At 40.7% G+C, this 21,604-nt stretch overlaps 1 protein-coding gene across 1 annotated transcript in view; it reads right to left on the reverse strand.

Moving 5' to 3' along the window:
* Positions 1 to 13,053: 13,053 nt before the first annotated feature.
* Positions 13,054 to 21,604, reverse strand: part of pclob (piccolo presynaptic cytomatrix protein b) — a 65,961-nt gene continuing 57,410 nt past the window's right edge. The window contains exons 30-36 of the mRNA XM_071203407.1: positions 21,010 to 21,295; positions 20,450 to 20,644; positions 18,280 to 18,421; positions 18,114 to 18,172; positions 17,257 to 17,394; positions 16,990 to 17,135; positions 13,054 to 16,234 (exon numbers count right to left, since the gene is read on the reverse strand). Coding sequence (XP_071059508.1) covers positions 16,091 to 16,234; positions 16,990 to 17,135; positions 17,257 to 17,394; positions 18,114 to 18,172; positions 18,280 to 18,421; positions 20,450 to 20,644; positions 21,010 to 21,295 — 1,110 coding nt within the window. The 3' untranslated portion in view covers positions 13,054 to 16,090. The remainder of the gene's footprint in view (positions 16,235 to 16,989; positions 17,136 to 17,256; positions 17,395 to 18,113; positions 18,173 to 18,279; positions 18,422 to 20,449; positions 20,645 to 21,009; positions 21,296 to 21,604) is intronic.

Raw genomic sequence — 21,604 nt, forward strand, 5'->3', positions numbered from 1 at the left:
TAGAGGCTGCTACCTCCTTATATAGCCCGCCTCCTCCAACACACACGAACACGCACATGACCAATGAGGGCATGAGATAAGTTTGTGCCCAGATGGAAGGCTGACAGGCAGGTAGGCCATCCAGTTACTTTAGCCGGGCTCATTACGCAGACGTGCGCGCCTCTGTTACTACCTCGTAGTAACACAATGGCGACCGGCGGCACACCTGCGGCTGTACCGCTTGTAATTAGGTTCAACTACAAAAACTTCGAACAAAACGCCGGCGGCACCAACAAAAGGAGCGCACACTGCAAAGTCTGCAATATCAAAATCAAGGATGCTGGCGCAACAACGTCGGATTTCATCAGGCACTTGAAAACTCACCCGGAGAGGTCAGTCACATTAACGCATGGAAGGTTAGCAAACATGTTTAGCTCAGCATCAGCTATGTAATGTTAACTTAGCTTGCTGCTAGCTTTGTAACTGAATATTTGAAATATGTTTGCATTGAGTGGCGTTGACATCCAACTCTTGACATGACATAAAAAAGGTCGGTAACGTTAATCATATTGCATTGCAATAGCCTGTTTAAAGTGATCATATAACAAACAACTAATCAGTACTGATACTGTATGCTAATAGATATAGGAGTGATAATAACACAGTAAATGCTTTCTAAATTTCTTAGATATAGCTGTGCAGTATTCTTAACAGACTGGATAGCAGCAGACAATAGAAGGCTTATTACAACCAGAAGAGACATGAGACTTTTATTTGTTTAGAGACTTGAGACTTGACTTGGACTCGTGACCAAAGACTTGAGACTTGATCAAGTCTCACCCCACAAAGACTTGAGACTTGACTTGGACTCGTGACCAAAGACTTGAGACTTGACTTGGACTTGCAAAAAAAGACTTGTGAACATCTCTGAATACTGGTGACCTGTTTTTGTACGTGGTAAAGGGCCAACACAATCTATCAACACCCGGTCAAAGGGCTCACCTATAGCCGGTATAGGATGTAACGGAGCTTGCGGAATTTTCTGATTAGGCTTACCGACAACCTGGCACACATGACAGCAGCGACAAAAGCTAGAGACGTCCTTCTTTAAACCTGGCCAAAATAAATGCTTGAACATGATTTGATAAGTTTTAGTCACGCCCAAGTGTCCCGACCATTGGCTTTCATGCGCTACAGATAGTACATGCTGGCGGTATGGCGCCGGCACGACTACCTGATGCACCACACTCCAGTCAGCTTCAGCAGTAGCAGTGCAACCCAGTCTCACGGCATTTCGTGTTCACCAACACGATTTGTAATCTATTGATTTGTGTTCACCATCACGATTTGCCCCTTTTTTTCGTGTTGCACAGCACGATTTAAAAGCAATGTATTTCTACTGGTAATGTGTTTCGTGCCTGCAGGCTGCAGCACGTCTTTTTCTCCGGTCGGGTCGTGGAAGACCGGAAGCTGTGTGGTTCATAAAAACATGTTCTTACTCAATATCAAGCCACAATTATTGCTTTTATTTTAAATCGTATAATTTCGGACTTTTGTTGCCGTCTGTGAGGAAAATAAATGGGGCTCAGAGCCTCAGGATACTGAAATCTGTATTTGTAAATATTTTTTTACTTCTAATTTGTTATTCTTTTCAAAATAACACACTGTTATTTACTCACCAATAACACACAATTATCCTTGCTTTTATTTATTGGTTTAATTCCATAATCTCGGGATTTTTTGGTGTCCGTCAGGAACTGAATTTCAAAATAAAAATAACCGGAAACAGACGTAGGCCTATAAGGGACATTTCGAGCATCATTGCGATTGTCAACATTTCTGAGTTTAGGATGGCCGAAGACACTACACTACCCATAATCCCCAGCTATCGTTTAGGACTACAGTTCCCGTAAGGTTACGCAGAGCGTCAAACAGCTGTGTGAAATGGAACGAAACCACGCCAGACTATCCAAAACTGGAATCGAACACCCCTCCAGAACTACACATGCTGGCTATTGTGTTTCGCAAAATGTTCTATGGGACGTCTCTAATGAACGTTTTCGTTTTTCCCACAATTAGAAGTTGCCATTATTAAACACATTAGTGTTATCAAATGTAAAACATATAATTAATAAATGGGTGAAAATCGCTTGTGTCCATAATGCGCAGCATTAATATATACCCACATGACAGCTCATTGCTACTTTGTAATTCTACTCCACTACAATTCAGAGGTTAACCTGGTATTTTTACTCCACTGCATTTATTTGAGTTACTTTGCAGATTCTGATTAATTATGTGAAATATAAACAACCCTTAAATCAGACTTTAGTTACACCTGAGTAAAATTCAGGTAAGGTGATTGTCAAGTGCCAACAATCAGGAGAGATATTTGATAGTTGGTGCTTGAGAAGACTAAACATGTATCTGCAATTGACATGAATGGAAACAAGTAATAAAGTGTATTCATTACTCGTTATTTTCTACTAATAGTTAATTAAAGACTGTATATTATGGCTATTTTGCACATCCCTTTCAAGATTTTCAAAGGTTTATTGACATATCATACACAACTACGGTGTAGTTATGCAATGAATGAAAAACTTGGGTCACAGGTTCCTCAACAGTGCATTACAAGACATCTATCAATATGTGTACCTCCACCATTAAACTGTCATATTCTGCACATTTCTTATTCTATCTACATACATAAGAGTATAATTAATGTGTATAATATCAGTTAAAATAGGTGCTTCAACATAGTTAACATTGCAGGAAAGCAATATATTAGACGTTAATTACTTTGTCAGGCTTAATATTTAATATTTAATGTTTAAATAAAGGTTAATCCGTTTTTTCTGTTTTGCACCTCCTCCTATTAATATCTGTGTACATCCTGCACTAAACTGTTTTATTGTAGAGATCACTTATAGTATCTTCTTGATTTTTTATATTCTATATTTCTATATTTATACTTTCCCCCTATGAAAGTATGTACTCTTAATATTTTTTTAATCAAATATAACACATAAAAACAATAATTCAATAACGTGCTTTAACCACTAGGAGGTGCACACAAGGTGCACACAGCCATAATAACTTTGTATTATTAGTGTGTATGTACAACATCTGAAGATGTATAGTTTTATGCATGCTTTCACATCATTTTACAGCATATTGCTATACTATTTCAGACTCAGTATTTACTATTATTTATCTTTAAAAACTACAGTCCTTTTATATCAGCTGTGCACCGTTATGGTGTAAATATAACCTATCTATGAATTAGATCAAATGTAAAAGGCAGCCGAATTAGTGTTGATACTGCAAGGAGACGTATTGTGTGAAGAGAAATTGAAGATGTTGTTTAATTGTTGATATATTTATGATCCACGTCAAGTATTCAGTTTCGGCGCCATTTCTTCCAGTTTTTCCAAAGGTCTTCTCATCAGGGCTCTCTAAATAAAGAACTACGGCAGATCTGTAATATGTAATGCAGCCGAACCGTGTATTACAATGCCGTTATGTGATGACTTTCAAAGAGAAAAGCAAGAGCACTCGGAATTAAGTATTATTTTATACTTTTAAAATGTTTTCCGGATTTCATATAATATAAACACCAAATCCCAGCATGCATTGCGGCTAACACATCCAATCAGCGAGCTTAAAACCATAGCTGAGGATCTTGGGTAATCGCTCGAAATGCCTACGTCTGTTTCCGGTTATATTTATTTTGAAATTCAGTTCCTGACGGACGCCGAAAAAGCCCGAGATTATGGAATTAAACCAATAAATAAAAGCAAGGATAATTGTGTGTTATTGGTGAGTAAATAACAGTGTGTTATCTTGAAAAGAATAACAAATTAGAAGGAAAAAAAGATTTAAAAAATACAGATTTCAGTATCCTGAGGCTCTGAGTCCCATTTATTTTCCTCACAGACGGCAACAAAAGTCCGAAATTATACGATTTAAAATAAAAGCAATAACTGTGGCTTGATATTGAGTAAGAACACGTTTTTATGAACCACACAACTTCCGGTCTTCCACGACCCGACCGGAGAAAAAGACGTGCTGCAGCCTGCAGGCACGAAACACGTTACCAGTAGAAATACATTGCTTTTAAAATCGTGGTGTGCAACACGAAAAAAAGGGGCAAATCGTGATGGTGAACACGAATCAATAGATTAAAAATCGTGTTGGTGAACACGAAATGCCGTGAGACTGGGTTGAGCAGTGAGGGACCATTGGCGTACTAATACCTCCTTATCCAACACATAAGCTACCTTCTCACCCCTTGCTTTGCTATTACTCACCACCTGCTCGAAACACTTCGCAAGCGTCGGATCCGCCCTCTGCGCGGCGAGTAAACGCTCTCGGGTTACCAGGAGTGTGGAACCGTCAACAGCTGGGCTGGCAGGTTGCGCTGGCAGGTTGCGCTGGCAGGTTGCGCTGGCGCAGCGGTCACAGCAGGGAAAGCGGAAACCGCCACTGCTGGCTTTTCCTCCGGTATTTTGTCATCTGTAAACAATGTCCCAAACATAGTATAATTTAAAGACACCTCCGAGTCACTCTTATGCGCCTGCGCGCGAGTGACAGCACAAATGGAGAAAATGTGGGCATTTGTTACCTCAGGCAGTACAGTCTGAGGAGAATCCAATACTTCAAGTGCAGGAGTTACCTTACCTCCTGCGATGTCATTTACCATTAAAAGAACTATACCCCGTATGGGTAATGCTGGGCACACAGCAACAGGGAAAAATCCAGTAATTAACTTAGATTGTATGTGTACATTGTGTACGGGCCGGGGCACGTAACCCATTTCAATGCCACATAATATTAATCCATACCCACACGCTGATTGGTCTGAGAATGGCAGGGCCGAGGCCACAATCACTGACTGTGAACCTCCAGTGTCTCGTAGGATGCGGACGGGTCTCTGATCGTCTGACTCACCTGTTAACGATATCAACCCCTCAAACACAAAAGGCTTAAAACAGGGATCTATTTCCTCATCGTTGTCAGAGGAAGAAACAGTGGGTAACACCGCATTAATTAAACCAATGCCTTTCGGCCGGGTCACGCTTGGTGACTGCTCCTTACGTTTGAGAATGGCGCAGTTAGAAATAACATGTCCAAACTGATGGCAATAGTAGCACTCTCTCTCCTCTTTGTTCATATTAAACGCTTTCGCTGTCTGAAACCATGTTTTCATTAACCAAGGTCTCTCTCTCGCTCGCTCGGGCCACACATACACACACCCTCCCGGTCCTCCCGATGGCCAGTGCCTGCCGGTGAGCGTGGAAGTGTGGTCTGCCACAAGCGGGCGGCAGGAGCGGGGCTGTCATCAGCATCAGTTTGTAGATGGTATTTTAAACTCGATGCGCTCTGAAACTACGGGGCGGCCGAGGAAAAAAAAATACACATGCGTTAAGCACGTTAAAATAATTAGTGTATATATATATATATATATATACACTATATATATATTCTTTTCAAGTATTATGCTTCTTCATTTTAGCCGGAAAAGGGCAGGACTACGTCTACTTCCAGAAAAGCTGAAGAGAGCCTGTCTGTGGCCCCTCAGGACGACCCAGAAGCTTCAACCTCACACTCACAACCTCAGCCTAATGATGTGAGTATTTCTATTTTCAACATCATATCATAATGGTCCTAGACAAAGTAAAATATCTCTTGTTTGCTGCCACTCATATTAAACACACTCACAAATAAACCCATACACACACAATTGAAGACATGTTGAACATGCATTCCTGGCACACTCACACACGCATGATGCTGGCAGTGGCTTTGACAGGTGATGACTATAAGAAAGAATGTGGGCCATACTCTAGTTGTGTCAAAGTGATGTGTGTGAAGTGAAACATCACTCAAACCATGTTCATCCCTCTTTCTACTGGGATCATAGCTATGTCTCGCCTGCTTCTCCTACTGCTCTTAAGGCCAGACTCAATGAAGCTTTAGCAAGAGTGGAGAGTCTCGAGCGAGAGAGGAAGAATGCCATGGCTAGAGAAAAGAGGGCAAAGACCACAGTGAGGAGTCTTTTGGGGGATTTGAGGGAAAATAACCTCATTAATGAAGAACTCAAAGAGAGGCTTGATTTCTACTCAGGTAAGATGAAATTAGCACTTTGAAATTCATGTACATCTTACTCTTACACTCTTTATTAAACTCCTTTGTTATTATATGAAGGGGACTTATTAATTTTTTCTCATACAATTTCAGATCTGCAAATAGACTTCAAGGCAAAGCAGGGCCATGAGTACTCAAAGGACCACAGAGAGTTTGCCCTCACACTCCATCTACATGGTCCAAAGGCATACAAATACCTCAAAAAAGGTACTCTTAATGTTGTTCAATTTCATTTTTGGAAATTATGGTTGCAAATACGTTAAATAGCTACTTCTCAATTTTTTTTACAGGTGGCTGTGTTCGGTGGATGGCAAGCCTGGCCTGAACAAGATGATGCTGGATATGCTGGAAAGAAGATGCCAGGAAGACCAGGCTAAATATGGATGTGTTGCACTCATGTTGGATGCCATGGCCATCAGAAGACATGTGCAATATAATCCACATAACCAGTCAATGTCTGGTTTTGTAGACATGGGTGATGGAAACAATGAGACCGATGTTGCTACTGAGGCTCTTGTGTTCATGGTGGTTGGCCTACAAGGACATTGGAAGGCTCCCATTGCATATTACCTGACGAAGTCTCTGTCACCTGAAACACAAAGGGTCCTTCTCAGTCATGCTTTGGAGGAGCCGCATGCACGGGGCATTCGGGTGTCATGAGCAACTTTGTGTAAATATGGTTTGGGGCGGGGTGGTGTCATGTTCTTGTGTTTAACTTGAACATTTACATTTTTTTATATAGATATAGAAGTAGATTTTCATTTTTTCTGACATAGATATAGATATTCATTTTTACTGATATATAACTTCTGTCTATGTATAATTTATTATTGTTTCTTCATTTTTCAACTTATTAAAATAGCTGAGTAGTAGGCCTACACAATCTGCTTCTGCTTCTCTATCATTATAGACCATTAGTGTTTTGTTATATGTGTGTGTGTGTATATATTAGCCTATATTATATATCGTGTGTCATTTGCAAAATACCTATCATACATATAGGCTATCAAATACCAGAATATTCTATTGCTGTTAAGCCTACTATGAATATTAAAATACGCCGAATCATGTGTCCGGTATCATGCCTACATATATGACGTTTGCAGAAACCCCCCCCCCGTGAAAATCAGTTTTGTATTCAGCGAGTTATGATTGATAAAATGCGCTGACACTTCATTGCGCCTGCCAGACAGATTACACTAGACTTGTTTGAGACAAGCAAGACCTGCGCAGACCTGCGCAGTTGCGATCAACGTCTTGCTAGTGCGTTGGCCGTAACGGCCCGTACACACTACAGGCATCAGAAAAGCTTGAAGCTGGGCGTGTCTGAGGCTTGGCGCTTTCTCGCGCCCAAGGCGACCAACAACCAATCAGGAATCTCCCGCCAGCCCCCGGCATACAAAGCAAAAAAAAGCCCGGCTCTTCTTTACTATTGCCAAAATGGATGCCGGTTTTGTAGCAACGGTAGCGTTGGTTTATTCAATGTCTCGCAGGAGGCCACGTATAGTGCGTCGCTGTTGGGTACATCCGATACTCAGAAAACGTCTGCAACGGGGGGAATACCACGTTCTTGTCCAAGAGATCCGCCTGGATGGTGTACTGTTTCAGCAGGATGAGCAAAGACGCGTTCGACGAGTTGCTCGGAAAAGTCGGTCCACTGATTGCAAAGGCAAACACCCGTATGCGTTTGTCAATCGGACCCGCCGAGCGACTCGCCATCTGCCTACGGTACGTTTTGTGTATTTCTACTTCTTTAATATGACTCTGTATATAAAGAGAGAGAATGCATGTGGATGAATGAAGTCTGTGATTTAGTTCAGATGAATGACATTAATTAAGATAGCTAGGTCAACGCAGTATTGCTCCCGTGTGTGTGTGTGTGTGTGTGTGTGTGTGTGTGTGTGTGTAATTGTGTGTCTGTGATATGTTGGTGTGTGTGTGTGTCTGCCTGTGGTGTAATTTTGTGTGCGTGTCTGCGGTGTGTGTGTCTGCCTGTGGTGTAATTGTGTGTCTGTGATGTGTCTGTGGTATGTTGGTGTGTCTGTGATGTGTTGGTGTGTGTCTGTGGTATGTTGGTGTGTCTGTGTGTGTGTCTGCGGTGTGTGTGTCTGTGATGTGTGTGTGTCTGCCTGTAGTGTAATTGTGTGTCTGTGGTGTGTGTGTGTGTGTGTGTCTGCCTGTGGTGTAATTGTGTGTCTGTGATGTGTCTGTGGTATGTTGGTGTGTCTGTGATGTGTGTGTGTCTGCCTGTGGTGTGTCTGTGGTATGTTGGTGTGTGTGTGTGTGTGTGTGTGTCTGCGGTGTGTGTGTCTGCCTGTGGTGTAATTGTGTGTCTGTGATGTGTGTGTCTGTGGTATGTTGGTGTGTGTGTGTGTGTGTGTCTGTGGTGTGTGTGTCTGCGTGGCATATAACTTTTTTTTTTTTTTTTAAATCATGTATATTACTTTTTTCTCAGGTACCTGGCAACCGGTGACTCGTACAGGACCATAGCGTTCAGCTATCGGGTCGGGCATACAACAGTGGCTGTCATCGTGAAGGAGGTTGCGGGTGCCATCTGGACCGCGCTGGTCGAGGAGACCATGCCGGTACCACAGACGGAGGACTGGAGAGCCATCGCTGCTGGGTTCCAGGAGCGCTGGAACTTTCAAAATTGCGTTGGTGCCATTGATGGGAAGCAAGTGGTGATCCAGGCTCCGGCACATTCTGGGTCCCTCTACTTCAACTACAAGTCCACCCACTCCTTGGTACTGCTGGCTGTCGTGGATGCCCAGTACCTCTTCAGGGTAGTGGATGTCGGAGGTTTTGGAAGGAGCAGCGACGGTGGAAGCCTGCGGAATTCCGCTTTTGGAGAGAGAATCCGAGGTGGCAGTCTGCAGCTATGACACAGTCATCCCAGGAGCAGAGCGGCTGGGCCTTCTCCCCCATGTATTTGTTGGGGATGAGGCTTTTCCGCTGCTGGACAACCTGCTGCATCCGTTCCCTGGACGTCACCTCACATGCGAAAGGAGGCTGTTCAACTACCGCCTCGGCCAGGTTGGTGGTTGAATGTGCGTTTGGCATCCTCTCATCTCAGTGGAGAATGTTCCGGCGTGTCATCACCACCAGCCCGGAGGTAACAGAGTTGTGTGTGAAGGCCACCTGTGTGTTGCACAACTTCCTCCGCAGGAAGACAATAGGAAGGTCATCATGCACACCTGTCGTCGCAAAGTCGAGTGATGAAGCTCCAACCCTGCACCTATGATGGGCTCAAACAACGCCACACGCCGATCCATCCAACTGCGGGAGACCTTCTGCTCCTATTTGAATGAGGAGGGTGCAGTGTCATGGCAGCAGAACGTGGTGTAGGGTCACCATGGCTCCTCCAAACCAAAAGCTCTTTTAAGAGCTACCCATTTTCTTTAAAGAGCAAATGTTCCAAATGAGCCATTTTAAAATCGAACATTGCTAATAAACATGTTTCTTGAATTGATATTATTATATTATGATATGACTAACAACCTTTTTCTTTCAGCCCTGTTTTTACTGATAAACCACTCATAATTTCAATAGGTTTTCACATGACCAATTACAGAAGAAAGCACATTATATATACCGACATACATGAAGCTTCTGGTATGTTGCAACTGACAAACCACATGAACAAGTGAAGACACAGTATAGCCATAACATACTTGAAATAATGTTTTATTTGGTGAATTTGAGTGAAGTGTGTGTGATGAGTGTAAAAAAAATGTAATGTGGATCAGTATGTGTGAAAAAATTATACAATTATACATTGTTCTCCTGGTCCACCTCAAAAATGAGCTGGTGTACCCCGAGGCGGACTCTTGCCCTCTGTGCCTTTGTCATCTGCCTCATGGTGGGCAAGAGGCTCTTGAAGAATTGAAAGTCCTCGTCCTCCTCCACCACTGGTGGGGTTGGCTGGGCAATTGGTCACAGCAGACAGCAGACTTCTTTCATCTTTTCTTGCAGATGTTCTCTAATGAAATGAAATGAAATAATAAAGTTAATAAATAATAAAGTGAATTTCTTTAATTTACTAAATGATTCCTCCATTAATGAATGCTATTTTTATGCTACATTCCATGCTGGCTAAATATACTGTCTATGCTTGATAGCTGTGAATCAAATCAAGTTTTATTTATATAGCACATTTATAAACGATTTTTAGTCGAGCCAAAGTGCTGTACATATAATAAAATTAGCCTACAGTAGAGACACTTTACAGCAAATACAACAGCACAGATTGTTCAGAATATCAGTATGAGAAAAACGACACCCTCTGCATGTATTATATGTTATATATTATGCTTATACTATATATAATATTTTTTTATTATTATATTAATATATATTATATGTTATGCTACATTACTAGCTGGCTAAATATACTGCCTATGCTTGATAGCTGTGCATGTATAATATGTTATGTTATATATTATGCTTATACTTATTATAATATTTTTTTATTAATATATATGATATTGTAGTGCCGAGAGATATGGGAGTCGGAGGCGATGCACCGAAGGTGGTCACCACAATATGTTATTATGCTACATTACTAGCTGTCTGTTCAATGCTAAAACGAAGTAAACTGGATATAAACTCTCCAAACAGTTGAAAACCTACCAGTTTCACCAACTGTCTCTGCCACCTCCCGCCATGCCTGGTTCCTCCGGTTTAGGTCCCGGTAGGTGAACAGAGTACAGTCATACAAGACTGGGACATTTGCCACGGAAATGATTAATTTGTCCTCCATTTTCTGACATAAGGAAAATAGTCGAGACCTGCATACACGCGGTTTGATTGGCTAGCGCTTGTAATGACGGGAATTCAAAAATTCGAGCAAGCCTCGAGCCTCAAAAGTTGAACATTGTTGAACTTTTGATGCCGATAGACGCTCGCGAGGCTTGCAACGCCTTGCCATGCTACCCACAATGTAGTTCGGCGAATTTTGAAAATATCCTACGTCACCCCATTCAAATGAATGGGCGAAGCGTTGGAAGCCTTTTTTGACGCCTGTAGTGTGTACGGGCCGTTAGTCATTTTGTCCGACTTGCTCTGGAGGCTCGCCCACATGAGACTTTGAAATCTCGCGAGACAAAGACGCCCGCAGCCTTGAGAGCGAGGCGAGGCGGCGCAGTTGCTCTCCACGAGCTGCGGAAGCGAAATGCTTGATGGGAAACAGCTCGCTGGTATCTCGAGCTGAGCGCTCATTGGTGGTTTTTACCTCGTGCTGCTGATGAAACTCTCCAATTGGCTGGCAAAAGTTTGTTGTTGTTTTGCGTCAGTTTTACGTCGCCACATCCATTCCCATTTTTCATCATTGTTCCACAATGTTTATCATCATGAAATTAATATCTATATATTTTATACTATACTGCTTACCGTTTTCATACTTTATATATCTTAGCATATTCATACACACTGTTCATACTGCTCACAGGCTGATATCTAGTGTATTCATACCCCACTGTTTATTCATCATTCAATTCATTCTATATGTTATTCTGTAGATTGAGTACATTACGTTCCACTTCACTGCTTGTTGCACCTGGTTAGAAGCTAAACTGCATGTTGTTGTCTCAGTACCTGTAATATGTGCAATAACAATAAAGTTTCTCTTTAAGTTAAACCAAATCATTAAAATAAAATCTATTGTAATGTAATGATTTGGTTTAACCTTATTTATTGAATACATCATTTAAAATGGCAAGATTAAATCAAATTACATCCATGTTGTACACATCATAAAGCTTAAAGTGGCAGCTAAAGAATTAACACAGCAGCAGGTCTGTTCAATTCATGCTCATTAAGCTTCATGTGTGCGGATCTGAAGGGACTGATCATTTGTAGCCTGTCAGTGTCCACCTATCAGTTTTGCAAACATTAAGAGGGAGGAGCATTTCTAATTATGGAACCCAGTCACTCACTGGTGTGGTTCATCATCATGACTGAATTAACAAACCTATATAAAGCAATGGAGATCACCTTTGTCTACAGTGGGTAAAATGGAATTTCCGCCATTGCAAACCCAGCCAGTCAATCCGAGTTGTCCGATTTAAGACGAGCTTTTTGACACCTCCCCCGGCTGCGATCGGCTACTCTCGTCTACTTTCGAGGCGAGCCGCAATGTGTCTCAAACAAGCCTACTGAGTGGAGCGGGTGACCGGTCCAAGATGGCGGCCCCACGGCTGGTCGATGCGGCGTCTACTCTTTATATGTCTATGGGCGCCCGCCCATAGACATATCGGACAGATACGGACAGAGCAAGTCGGACAAAATGACTAACCATCATGCAACGCACTAGCAAGACGTTGATCGCAACTGCGCAGGTCTCAAACAAGCCTAATGTGTGGGAGACTCTCACCCAAATCAAAACACAGGAGCGATTTTCTTTCTTCTCTTTAGCTAGTTTACATTTAGTTTAGCCAAAGTTAGCAAGCGATAGCAGTCAGAAACCTACATTCCAACACAATTATGTATTGCTTGATCACTTACCTTAAGACAACATTGTACATTTCCAAGCGGCCTCTCCTCTTCTCCATACATTTAAAAGTCAGCGCCATTCTACACTGCGCATGCTCAGACCCGAGATTTCTTTATAAATATTTCTTCTTCTTTGGTTGTAAATGGCAGTTTACCCCAGCACCCAGCGTCTATTAACACATCTATGGTCTCATCACTCAACAACATACGTAAAATGCTTTCTTCATGCTGCAACTGATACTTTGTAAAAAACAGAAAGAAGTATAATATTGATTATTACCAATTGAAGTTAACTAATGCACATTGATCAAGTCCAAATATCTAATCAAGGCAATGGGGTCCCTATTTAAGAACAACACATTATGTTATTCAAAATTCCCTTTTGTTATTCATAACAAAACCAAGCTTCACATTGCGTGTTTGATATAGCTCTTCTTAATATTTATTCTTTAGACTCAGGGGAAACAGCTGATTTTCTTTACAGAACAATTTGCATAATATCTCAACACATCCTGTGTACAACCACAAAACCATAACGTTAAATTCCTTGCTTTTACACGGGGTGAAAAACAAGACAATTTTACAAGCATATTTCTTTACAGTCAGCATACAGATAAATCTATACATATCTCTGTCTCTTTTAAACATAATCTGTAGGCAAAATATACAGACAAACCATCAACAAAACATGCAACATCCAACACATAAAGTCTTCGACAACTATTAAAGTTGAATAGATTTTTTTTCCTTTGTGTTGTTTTCAGCCGTGTATGGGACGTGGTTGCACATATAGTCATTGGTTGACAGAACATGTTTTGATTGATTACACAGTCAACTCCCCTTGTACAACTATAGACACACATTGCTGTACAGTTATAAGACTTTTGTGATTTTTTTCGACACTCACATGCTCAAACTTCAGACAATATAAACATTCAATCTTTGTAAAAAATAAACACTTTATATACACATGTCAAAGGACTTGAGTCACATTCACACCTGTCAGAACGACAACACATACAGTAGATGGTTTCACAATTACAGGCAACAGCTGATTTGAACAAACATTAATTAGCTTGAGGGAAGTCTAATGAAACACGAGGGGTTGACTGAGCATTTAGGGAATATGTCTTATTTACTCTACTGTACAGAGACTGGTAATTAGACTATGAGCATGATGTAGACAGGTGATTGTTCCCCAAATTGTGCATTGTGTTGAGAAACCCCAACGTGTCTGCATGTTTTTTTCTTTTGCCACATAGATACAAAATGCACACCACAATATATTCTGCCACCACATACACCATTATTCAGTTCATTTCAATGCAGAAACACAAAACACATAATCTTGCATGTCATGACAGTTATAAGGAGACAAGAAAATAAACTATGTAATAATAAAGTGCACAATCTCTATGAAGATGTTAACAGCTTTTAACATGAATTTATATTAAAATCAGTAAAAAAAATCTATTTATTTTATATTTTCTTCAATAATGTACACATTAAAGTTTTTTCTTTTTTCTGTAAGCCATTTCTAGACCATATGTTCACATAAATAACATTTAGTTCCAAAAAAACAAATGCATTCAAAAACATATATGTTGCATAGAATTAAAAATCAATGTTTCTGGAATAAAAAAACAAGGTTGGCACAACAAAATAATTATTGGAAAACTTAGCCACATTCCCTTCATATTATATTCTCTCGTTACCCTATGGTATAAGATTTAGGTGACATCTTGTTTTAGGTGTGTTTCTTCTGTTATATGTATTTCTTTAAAAAAAAATTGCATCAGCCCTATGATATGCCTTAACACAACAACAGTCGATCTGAGGGTCACTCAAAGTGTGTTTTCACCCTATTCTTTAGATATGGTGGCAACACTCTGCAAGATAATTGTGGCCCCATCTGAATGACTGAAAATATGTGTGAACCCCAATGGGCCTGAGTGAGTGTTTTGGTCACAGGCAGTGTAAGAGGCTGGTTCACTGTGTTGTGGGAGTCACTGACACAACACAGCTTGGTGAGTTTTACAGCACAGCCAGAAACACAGAGGAACCTTGATATTTGACTGGTAAGAACATTTTTTCTTCATTTGAAATGCTTTTAGGTAAAACTAGGACGGGCGTTACTTACACACAGAAAGCAGAGCCGTCATACTGAGGTGATGACAGTTGCAGACACACGTATGGTTTTGACACAACTTGTGAATTACATGTCCATACCAACAGTGTAATTACATGATAGGCCACACATAAATAAATATTAGCATACTCTAAGCAACAGCCTTAAAGTAAAAATGTCATACACTTGAAACAGATGTAATAAACTCTTCTCATCCTCAACAGTTGGCTTGTGACTTTCAACGCAGCAAGTGATTTGGACTTTGAAACGCATAACTGCTGGTCCTTGTATTGTAATTCAACCTGCCTAACACAATAGCATGCTAGTGAAATAGCTAAATGTTACTGCTTGTTGACATTTAAAATGTTGTAATCCATCACAGCCCTGTTGAATATCTAATGGTGCATCAGTGTGATCAAAGGACTAAAGGAGCTTTTTGTCATGAACATCCATGAGCTCACATAGGTCCACATTCACATAACGGCTATTAAGACTGCCTACACCATAGACTAGAGCAGCCTACTGGATTGTCAGTGCGTCACTCACAGCCTCAAACAGACTCTATTTTGTATTATATATAATCTAGTAATATGAGAACAACTCTTGTACTGTATATGTTATTAGATATATTCTGCATCTGATATCTTTGTATATTATATAAACATCACACTGTACAATGTGGTTCTCTGATATGCTCTGTAATCTGCATGTGTGGTATCTACAATCTGTGCTGTACATATTCTATCATCACATAGCAAAAGTCATCTGTCTGACTATGTTTTTTATATTTTTACATAAAACTGAAAGACTTTCATACATAAAAAATATGCATTCCTTCATATTTAACATTTCAAGACCACTGATGTCCACACACATCACAACCATCATATGGACATTTAAAAAATGACTCAGATGAAGAAAACACAATACAAATGTGGGTGATTTATTTTTCCCTTTTTCCCTCTGAGAGATATGTTAGCTTAGTTGCAGAGCCCTAAAACAACATCATGTTGATCATTGAATTGGAACCATGGTAATGGACATCACTGCTCACACAGCCGTAGTGCTGCTGTGTGTGTTTCAGAGCTTGCTGTGGTATTTGCATGTTTGCATCCTACAATCACAGTCAGCACAGAATCTATATGGGAGGAGGTGGACATGTGTGCTGGCAGTGTTGGAAAGATACAATTGTAATGGTATTAGCAGATAATTTCCTCCTTAACACTCGTGAACTTAAATATATTTGTTTAGTTCCTCTTTTGAAATATTTTTCTCTTGTCTTGTTGTCAGAAATGGATCTCTGAATGCTGCCTTCACCTTTTCTCCAGCTTGTTGTTGTGCTGTTCAGGGGTTGGTCTGATTGGAGCTAACAAACAACTTGTGCCAGCTGACCACTCTCTTTCTCATGTCCACCTTGTCCAGCCAGATGTAGGCTTCTCCTATCAGGGTCTTCTTCATGAACTTGCCTCCATTGGACACCAAGAAAAGCTGAAAATACATCGGAGAGAAACACATATGTCATGACTTACTCTGTAGTTATCTGATTGATAGTGTTTATGCTTTGTCAGCTCAAGAACCCATTCCATCTTGAAACGTGCACGGCTAAAAGCACGTTATTCAGCATGAATAATGTAAGCACCATTAGGTGAAGAGGTTACAACCGACAAAGTGTCATCTATTGATTAGGTAAGCCTTCAAATCAAGATGAAATATATACACATTAAGATTGTCCTGTATAACAAACAACACTATCAGAAAATGCATTCATATTTCTTACATATTACATCTATGCTTCTATTGCATTAGTTCAAAAAAGAGTCAGTGAGCATGTTTTTCTTTTATATTTGCCAGTATTTATTGAACTGCAATTGTCTGTGTTGAATTGACTTTTTATAGAATTTACCAGCAATTTGTACCTGCTCATTTCCTGCATCCCACCACGAGGAGGTTCTATATGTACAGCTGGTACATGAGGCAGCAGACCAGTGTATTTACCATTGTGAGGTTTATGACTTGTTTTGTCAGAAGTAACAAGCCTCCAGTTTTAATAACTGCAATACCATTGTAGAGATGCTGGATGTAAACTAACCTGATGAATACACCAAATGACTGCAAAGCTTTTCATTTTCTATGATTATTAGACCAACCAGATATGCGGAAAATCATGTATAATGATCAATTGGAAGCATGACATATCATGCTTGACAGGTGGACAAAGGGTGTCCTTGTGTGTTTTCTTGTACCTGTATGGAGTGTCCAGTTGTGTTTAGGGGGAACCTGAAGGTCTCATTGAAGGAGGGCTCTCTGTCATGTCGACAAACTCTGGTCTTCTTCTTGATGATCCTTTTCTGAGTGGCTACATTTACCACATATAGCTTCACATACAGGTCTAAGGGCAAATAAAGATAAATCAAGAATAACGATTAGTGATGCTGCAAACTATTTAGAGTTCTAAAAACACATAGATACTGCCATTAATGCATGTGCAAAAAAACAGACTACTTCCAGACCTGGTAGGTGGTCGGGGCTTTTGAACTTGTAAGTGATGTTTCTGCATTGAAGGATCTCCAAAACCAGTTGGTCCCCTTCTGTCTTTACCTCCTTCTTGAGAGCCACCTTGATCTCGCCTATTACTTGTGTTTTACCGGCTGAAACAAGAAATGAAAAGAGGTATTGGGTGATCAGTTTTTGGAAATTTCTACATTTGGATATTGCTGGCTGAATTGTTTGTTCCCAAAGGCACATTCCCATGGTTGCACAGGACAGTGATATATTTAAATGATTTAACAATAATGCATTGTTAAACCTGTGCTCAAAGCATAATGTACTCGGAGCATAACCACATTTTAGCTGGACTTATCAACTGTCATGCGTCTCTATTTATATTAAATGTAAGCATTTTACAAAGAAAGGCTCGTTTAACTGTGTTAAATGAGTCATCAGGCACCATGGAAATGACCTCATGACCCTCATCTGTCCAACAACTGCCACGCTACAGCCTAAAATGTCCTTGGGCTCTTTGTTACAAATTGTAACTAGAGAAGAAAGGGAGGCACCGTGACACCTGAGCTACATGAAACGTGGATATAGTTATGACAGTGCGTAGGATAGTGTGACATCCAATTCTCTTTCACCACGCCAGCCAAGTCATTAGGCTGTGTAAATATTGCCTCTTGACAATAAGCACTTAACTGAGCATTTGACTACACATTTAAATAGTCATTAGGAAAACACGGTTTAAAAGTTGTTAAAAGACTGTCTATGTAAATGAACAAATAAATAAATAATGCTGTTATATGAAGTACCCAGCAGATGGAGACCTACAACCAAGTTTCATCTGTTAACAGAGGCCATTTCTGGAACTTGCCTTCATTTTCCGGGGTCCCTAGTTGGTGTTTGTCTGTGCCGTTAGGAATAGTCTTTCCGCTGTGAGAAACAAAACATATGAGCATCATAAGACATTATGAATGATGAATTAATGTCAGCCTCAAGCCTTACTGGATGTGGTTCGAATGAGCTATAAATAGTCTTACATGCGTGGGACTTGAAAAATGGCACTGTCCACTCCAGTGTCCTCCCCATCTTCCCCATCCAGACCTCCATATGCGTCTCCAACAAGACTCGGGGCCGACAGCACCACTGACCCTGAGACATCACCCAGTCGGTGTCCTGGTCCTTAGGATGGCAAGAGAAAGTGTGATGGTAGTGATGAAATTATGTATGTATTTATGTGTGTGTATGTGTATGTGTATGTGTGTGTGTGTGTGTGTGTGTGTGTGTGTGTGTGTGTGTGTGTGTGTGTGTGTGTGTGTGTGTGTGTGTGTGTGTGTGTGTGTGTGTGTGTGTCTATCTATCTATCTATCTATCTGTAGTTTATCTGTGCCAAAATGGCACATCTTTACTGACTCATGCAACAGAAATGCTTTACACCCCCAGCTATCTCTCACTGACAGTGCCACTGTCTGTCACACATAACTTTGACTGAGCATCACATGACAGCATATCAGGGGAAGGCAGATAAGTGTAGATGACAGCTTGTCCTTGCATTTAGCAGTGCTTTGTAAAGGACCTTGGTTAACTCATCAAGCCCACAGTAGACTTCAATTAAGGATACTACGTTTATTTCACAAATGAAAATGAATAGGGTGTGATCATTTGGATGTCCTCTGATATATTTCCTTTTTATTCTTGGGTCCTGACTGCTGCTGAGTTATGCTCATACAGTAGTGTGATTAGTTCAGAGAATATGTGAAGTGTTTCTGTCTAGCTTAGGATGGATTTACTGTACACAACATTTTTCTGCCTAGGTTATCCTTTAAAAAAAAAAAATGACTAATAGAAGTCCGATCTGTGGCACAAATAGCTGGGGAGTAGGTTTATCTCTAGACATAAAAACATAATTATCACAAAAACAACGCAACAACAACATACTAAAACACACATGCACACTCAAACTTTAACAGACTTTAATGAATGAAAATAATTAAATGAGAAATATTTTTATAAATTAAATGATTTTACATATTTGGTTATATGTCTTGATTTAGTTTATTATCAATAATTCATTGTTGTTTTTAGTGTTATGGTTGATAAATTAGGATTAGTCATATTTAGCAGTACATTTTTCCTATATTGCCTCACCTTCCCCACCTGCTCCTCTCATGGTTAGCTGACCGCTTTACTGTCATTGGCCGGTGAGAGCGCGTCCTGTTGACTGTGTTTCCTGGTTTGACTGGTTCAGTCTCAGATTTGTTTCCACTTTGTTTTAGGAGGCAACTTTGGGAGAGGATTGGGTAGGGAGGGGAGCCAAACCTGTGTGTGTCTTTGTGCATTTTCTGTGACTAATCTGAGGGTTCATTCATATGGCACACACATGCACACACACACAGAGCGACTGCAGCATCACAAAGTCCTCAGTGGCCAGGGAATAGTAGCCAGGGAAGCTGCAACTGCATGCTTAAATAGTTCCAACAGTGGGAAAACATATCTAAGGAAGGGATGACAGCATAGTACTTTATTTTGAGGACACCACACTAAAATGATGCATAAACATGAATCGATATTGTTAAAATTATGTTAATACGGACCAAGAGGTTTGGTTTCTTGATTTGGGTTAGAGATCTGCATGTAGATCATGTAGAATATGTTTGGGACTGGCACATGCAGAATTAATGTAGAAACAGGGGTTCGGGGGCTCTTATTTGTAGCTAATTAAATATAAATGTTTCTTTAGTTTTGTGGTAAGGTTGAACTATACTTCTGTGTATAACAACATATCAGCTTAATGTCCTACTTAAGATACCAAAGTAGGTAGCAAAATGTTTAACAGATGGGCAATGTCAAACACTATATTTTATCTAGTGCACTGTATGTACCAGATGTATACATATTGAAATGAAGATTTAAAGACATTATGCAGCAAGTTGAGTATTTGATATAGCTCACTTATTTTGTTTAATAACTTGGGTTTTGTTTAGTGAAAGAAGGATTGATTTAACTAGGAGGAGTAGAACATTTAACTTAAGAGATGTTTGTTTAAAAACAAATATTTTTGTGCTCACAAAAAAGGCAAAGGTAGAATGTTAAGGAGGTAATCACACAGCGGTTCAGGTTTTTTCAAACGATCAACATACAGTAGCTTGCATGCACAGGAAAAAGGAAGCATGTCACAGGAAGTGTATCATGGGTAGGGGTGGGATTTACTTGGTTGCAGGCGGGACTGTTGCACAGCCGCCTCGGCAGCAGCAATGGCTATCCCAGCATCCTCAAGGTGGGCCTGAGTGACGCTGCTCTTGCTTTGGCTTCGGGAGGGGCCATGGGAGCGCAGTTGGCCGTCAGAGGAAGACTTGGAGCTGCCTGGGCTGCTGTGTGACTTTTCCAAAGGCAACATCTGCATGTCTGCAGGAAGATGAGATGGTGGGTTATGACTGCTATTTTAACTAGAAAGATGAATTCACATTCACAGTTAACATTATTATTTTGTTCTGCTCCACAGCAGCGGCCATGTAGCAGTTGACGAGCGCATAGAGTGTAATTATTGCAGTCAGGAAATTATTCTCATTTATGTTTCTATGGTAACAGCCTCTTTCTTTATGAGAAATAATTAACAGACAAGATCGAGAATCACAGTTTTTGACCCAAACGCCTGCCAAAGAAAATCTGTGTCATTGTGGCGATTCACAGAAATTATGGAAATTGAGGGTGGATACAGTATAAGTCGTTCCGACGCTAACAAATAAGTTATTAATGGAGACTTTTTTTACCTTTTGCTGGGTCAGGGAAGATTCCATGACTTCTGCTCTTGATGACAGAGTTCTTTGGTGAATCTTGACACCCGTCTGGTCCCTGTCCCATACCAAGCCCCATCCCAGGGCCTGACATATGGCCTAGGCTGTGTCCCTGACCATAACCCTGACCTGACCCAGACCCTGGTGGGCCTTGAGCAGCATGGTGGGCTTTGCTGTGCTCAATGCTCTCACTCTGCTCGTTCAGAAACAGCCAGCGAGGAGTGTTGTCTAGCTGGGTAGTGTTCGACAAGTCAATCAACACCTAAGACACAATTAACATACAAACACGCATCGTTAGGAAGAAACAAAACCATTAAAAACTCAAAAAACAAAGCCCATCACTCAGGTACAACAGGTATAAAGGCTGCATCTCAGGTCGATTATTTTCATTTCCTCGCTCGTCGGTGGGACCGAGGAGCAAGGAGCGATAATGGAGGAACCACCAGACCATCCTCCGATGAAATCCTCAGATACTCGCCCCGCCCCCTTAATGTGTATCGCTCACTGATTGGACGATGCAGTACATGCACTGATCTGATGCTTCTTGACATGAGAGCAGTTTCCCAGCGGA

This window comes from Pseudochaenichthys georgianus, chromosome 6 (genome assembly GCF_902827115.2).
Source record: "Pseudochaenichthys georgianus chromosome 6, fPseGeo1.2, whole genome shotgun sequence".
In the NCBI taxonomy this organism is placed as follows: domain Eukaryota; kingdom Metazoa; phylum Chordata; class Actinopteri; order Perciformes; family Channichthyidae; genus Pseudochaenichthys; species Pseudochaenichthys georgianus.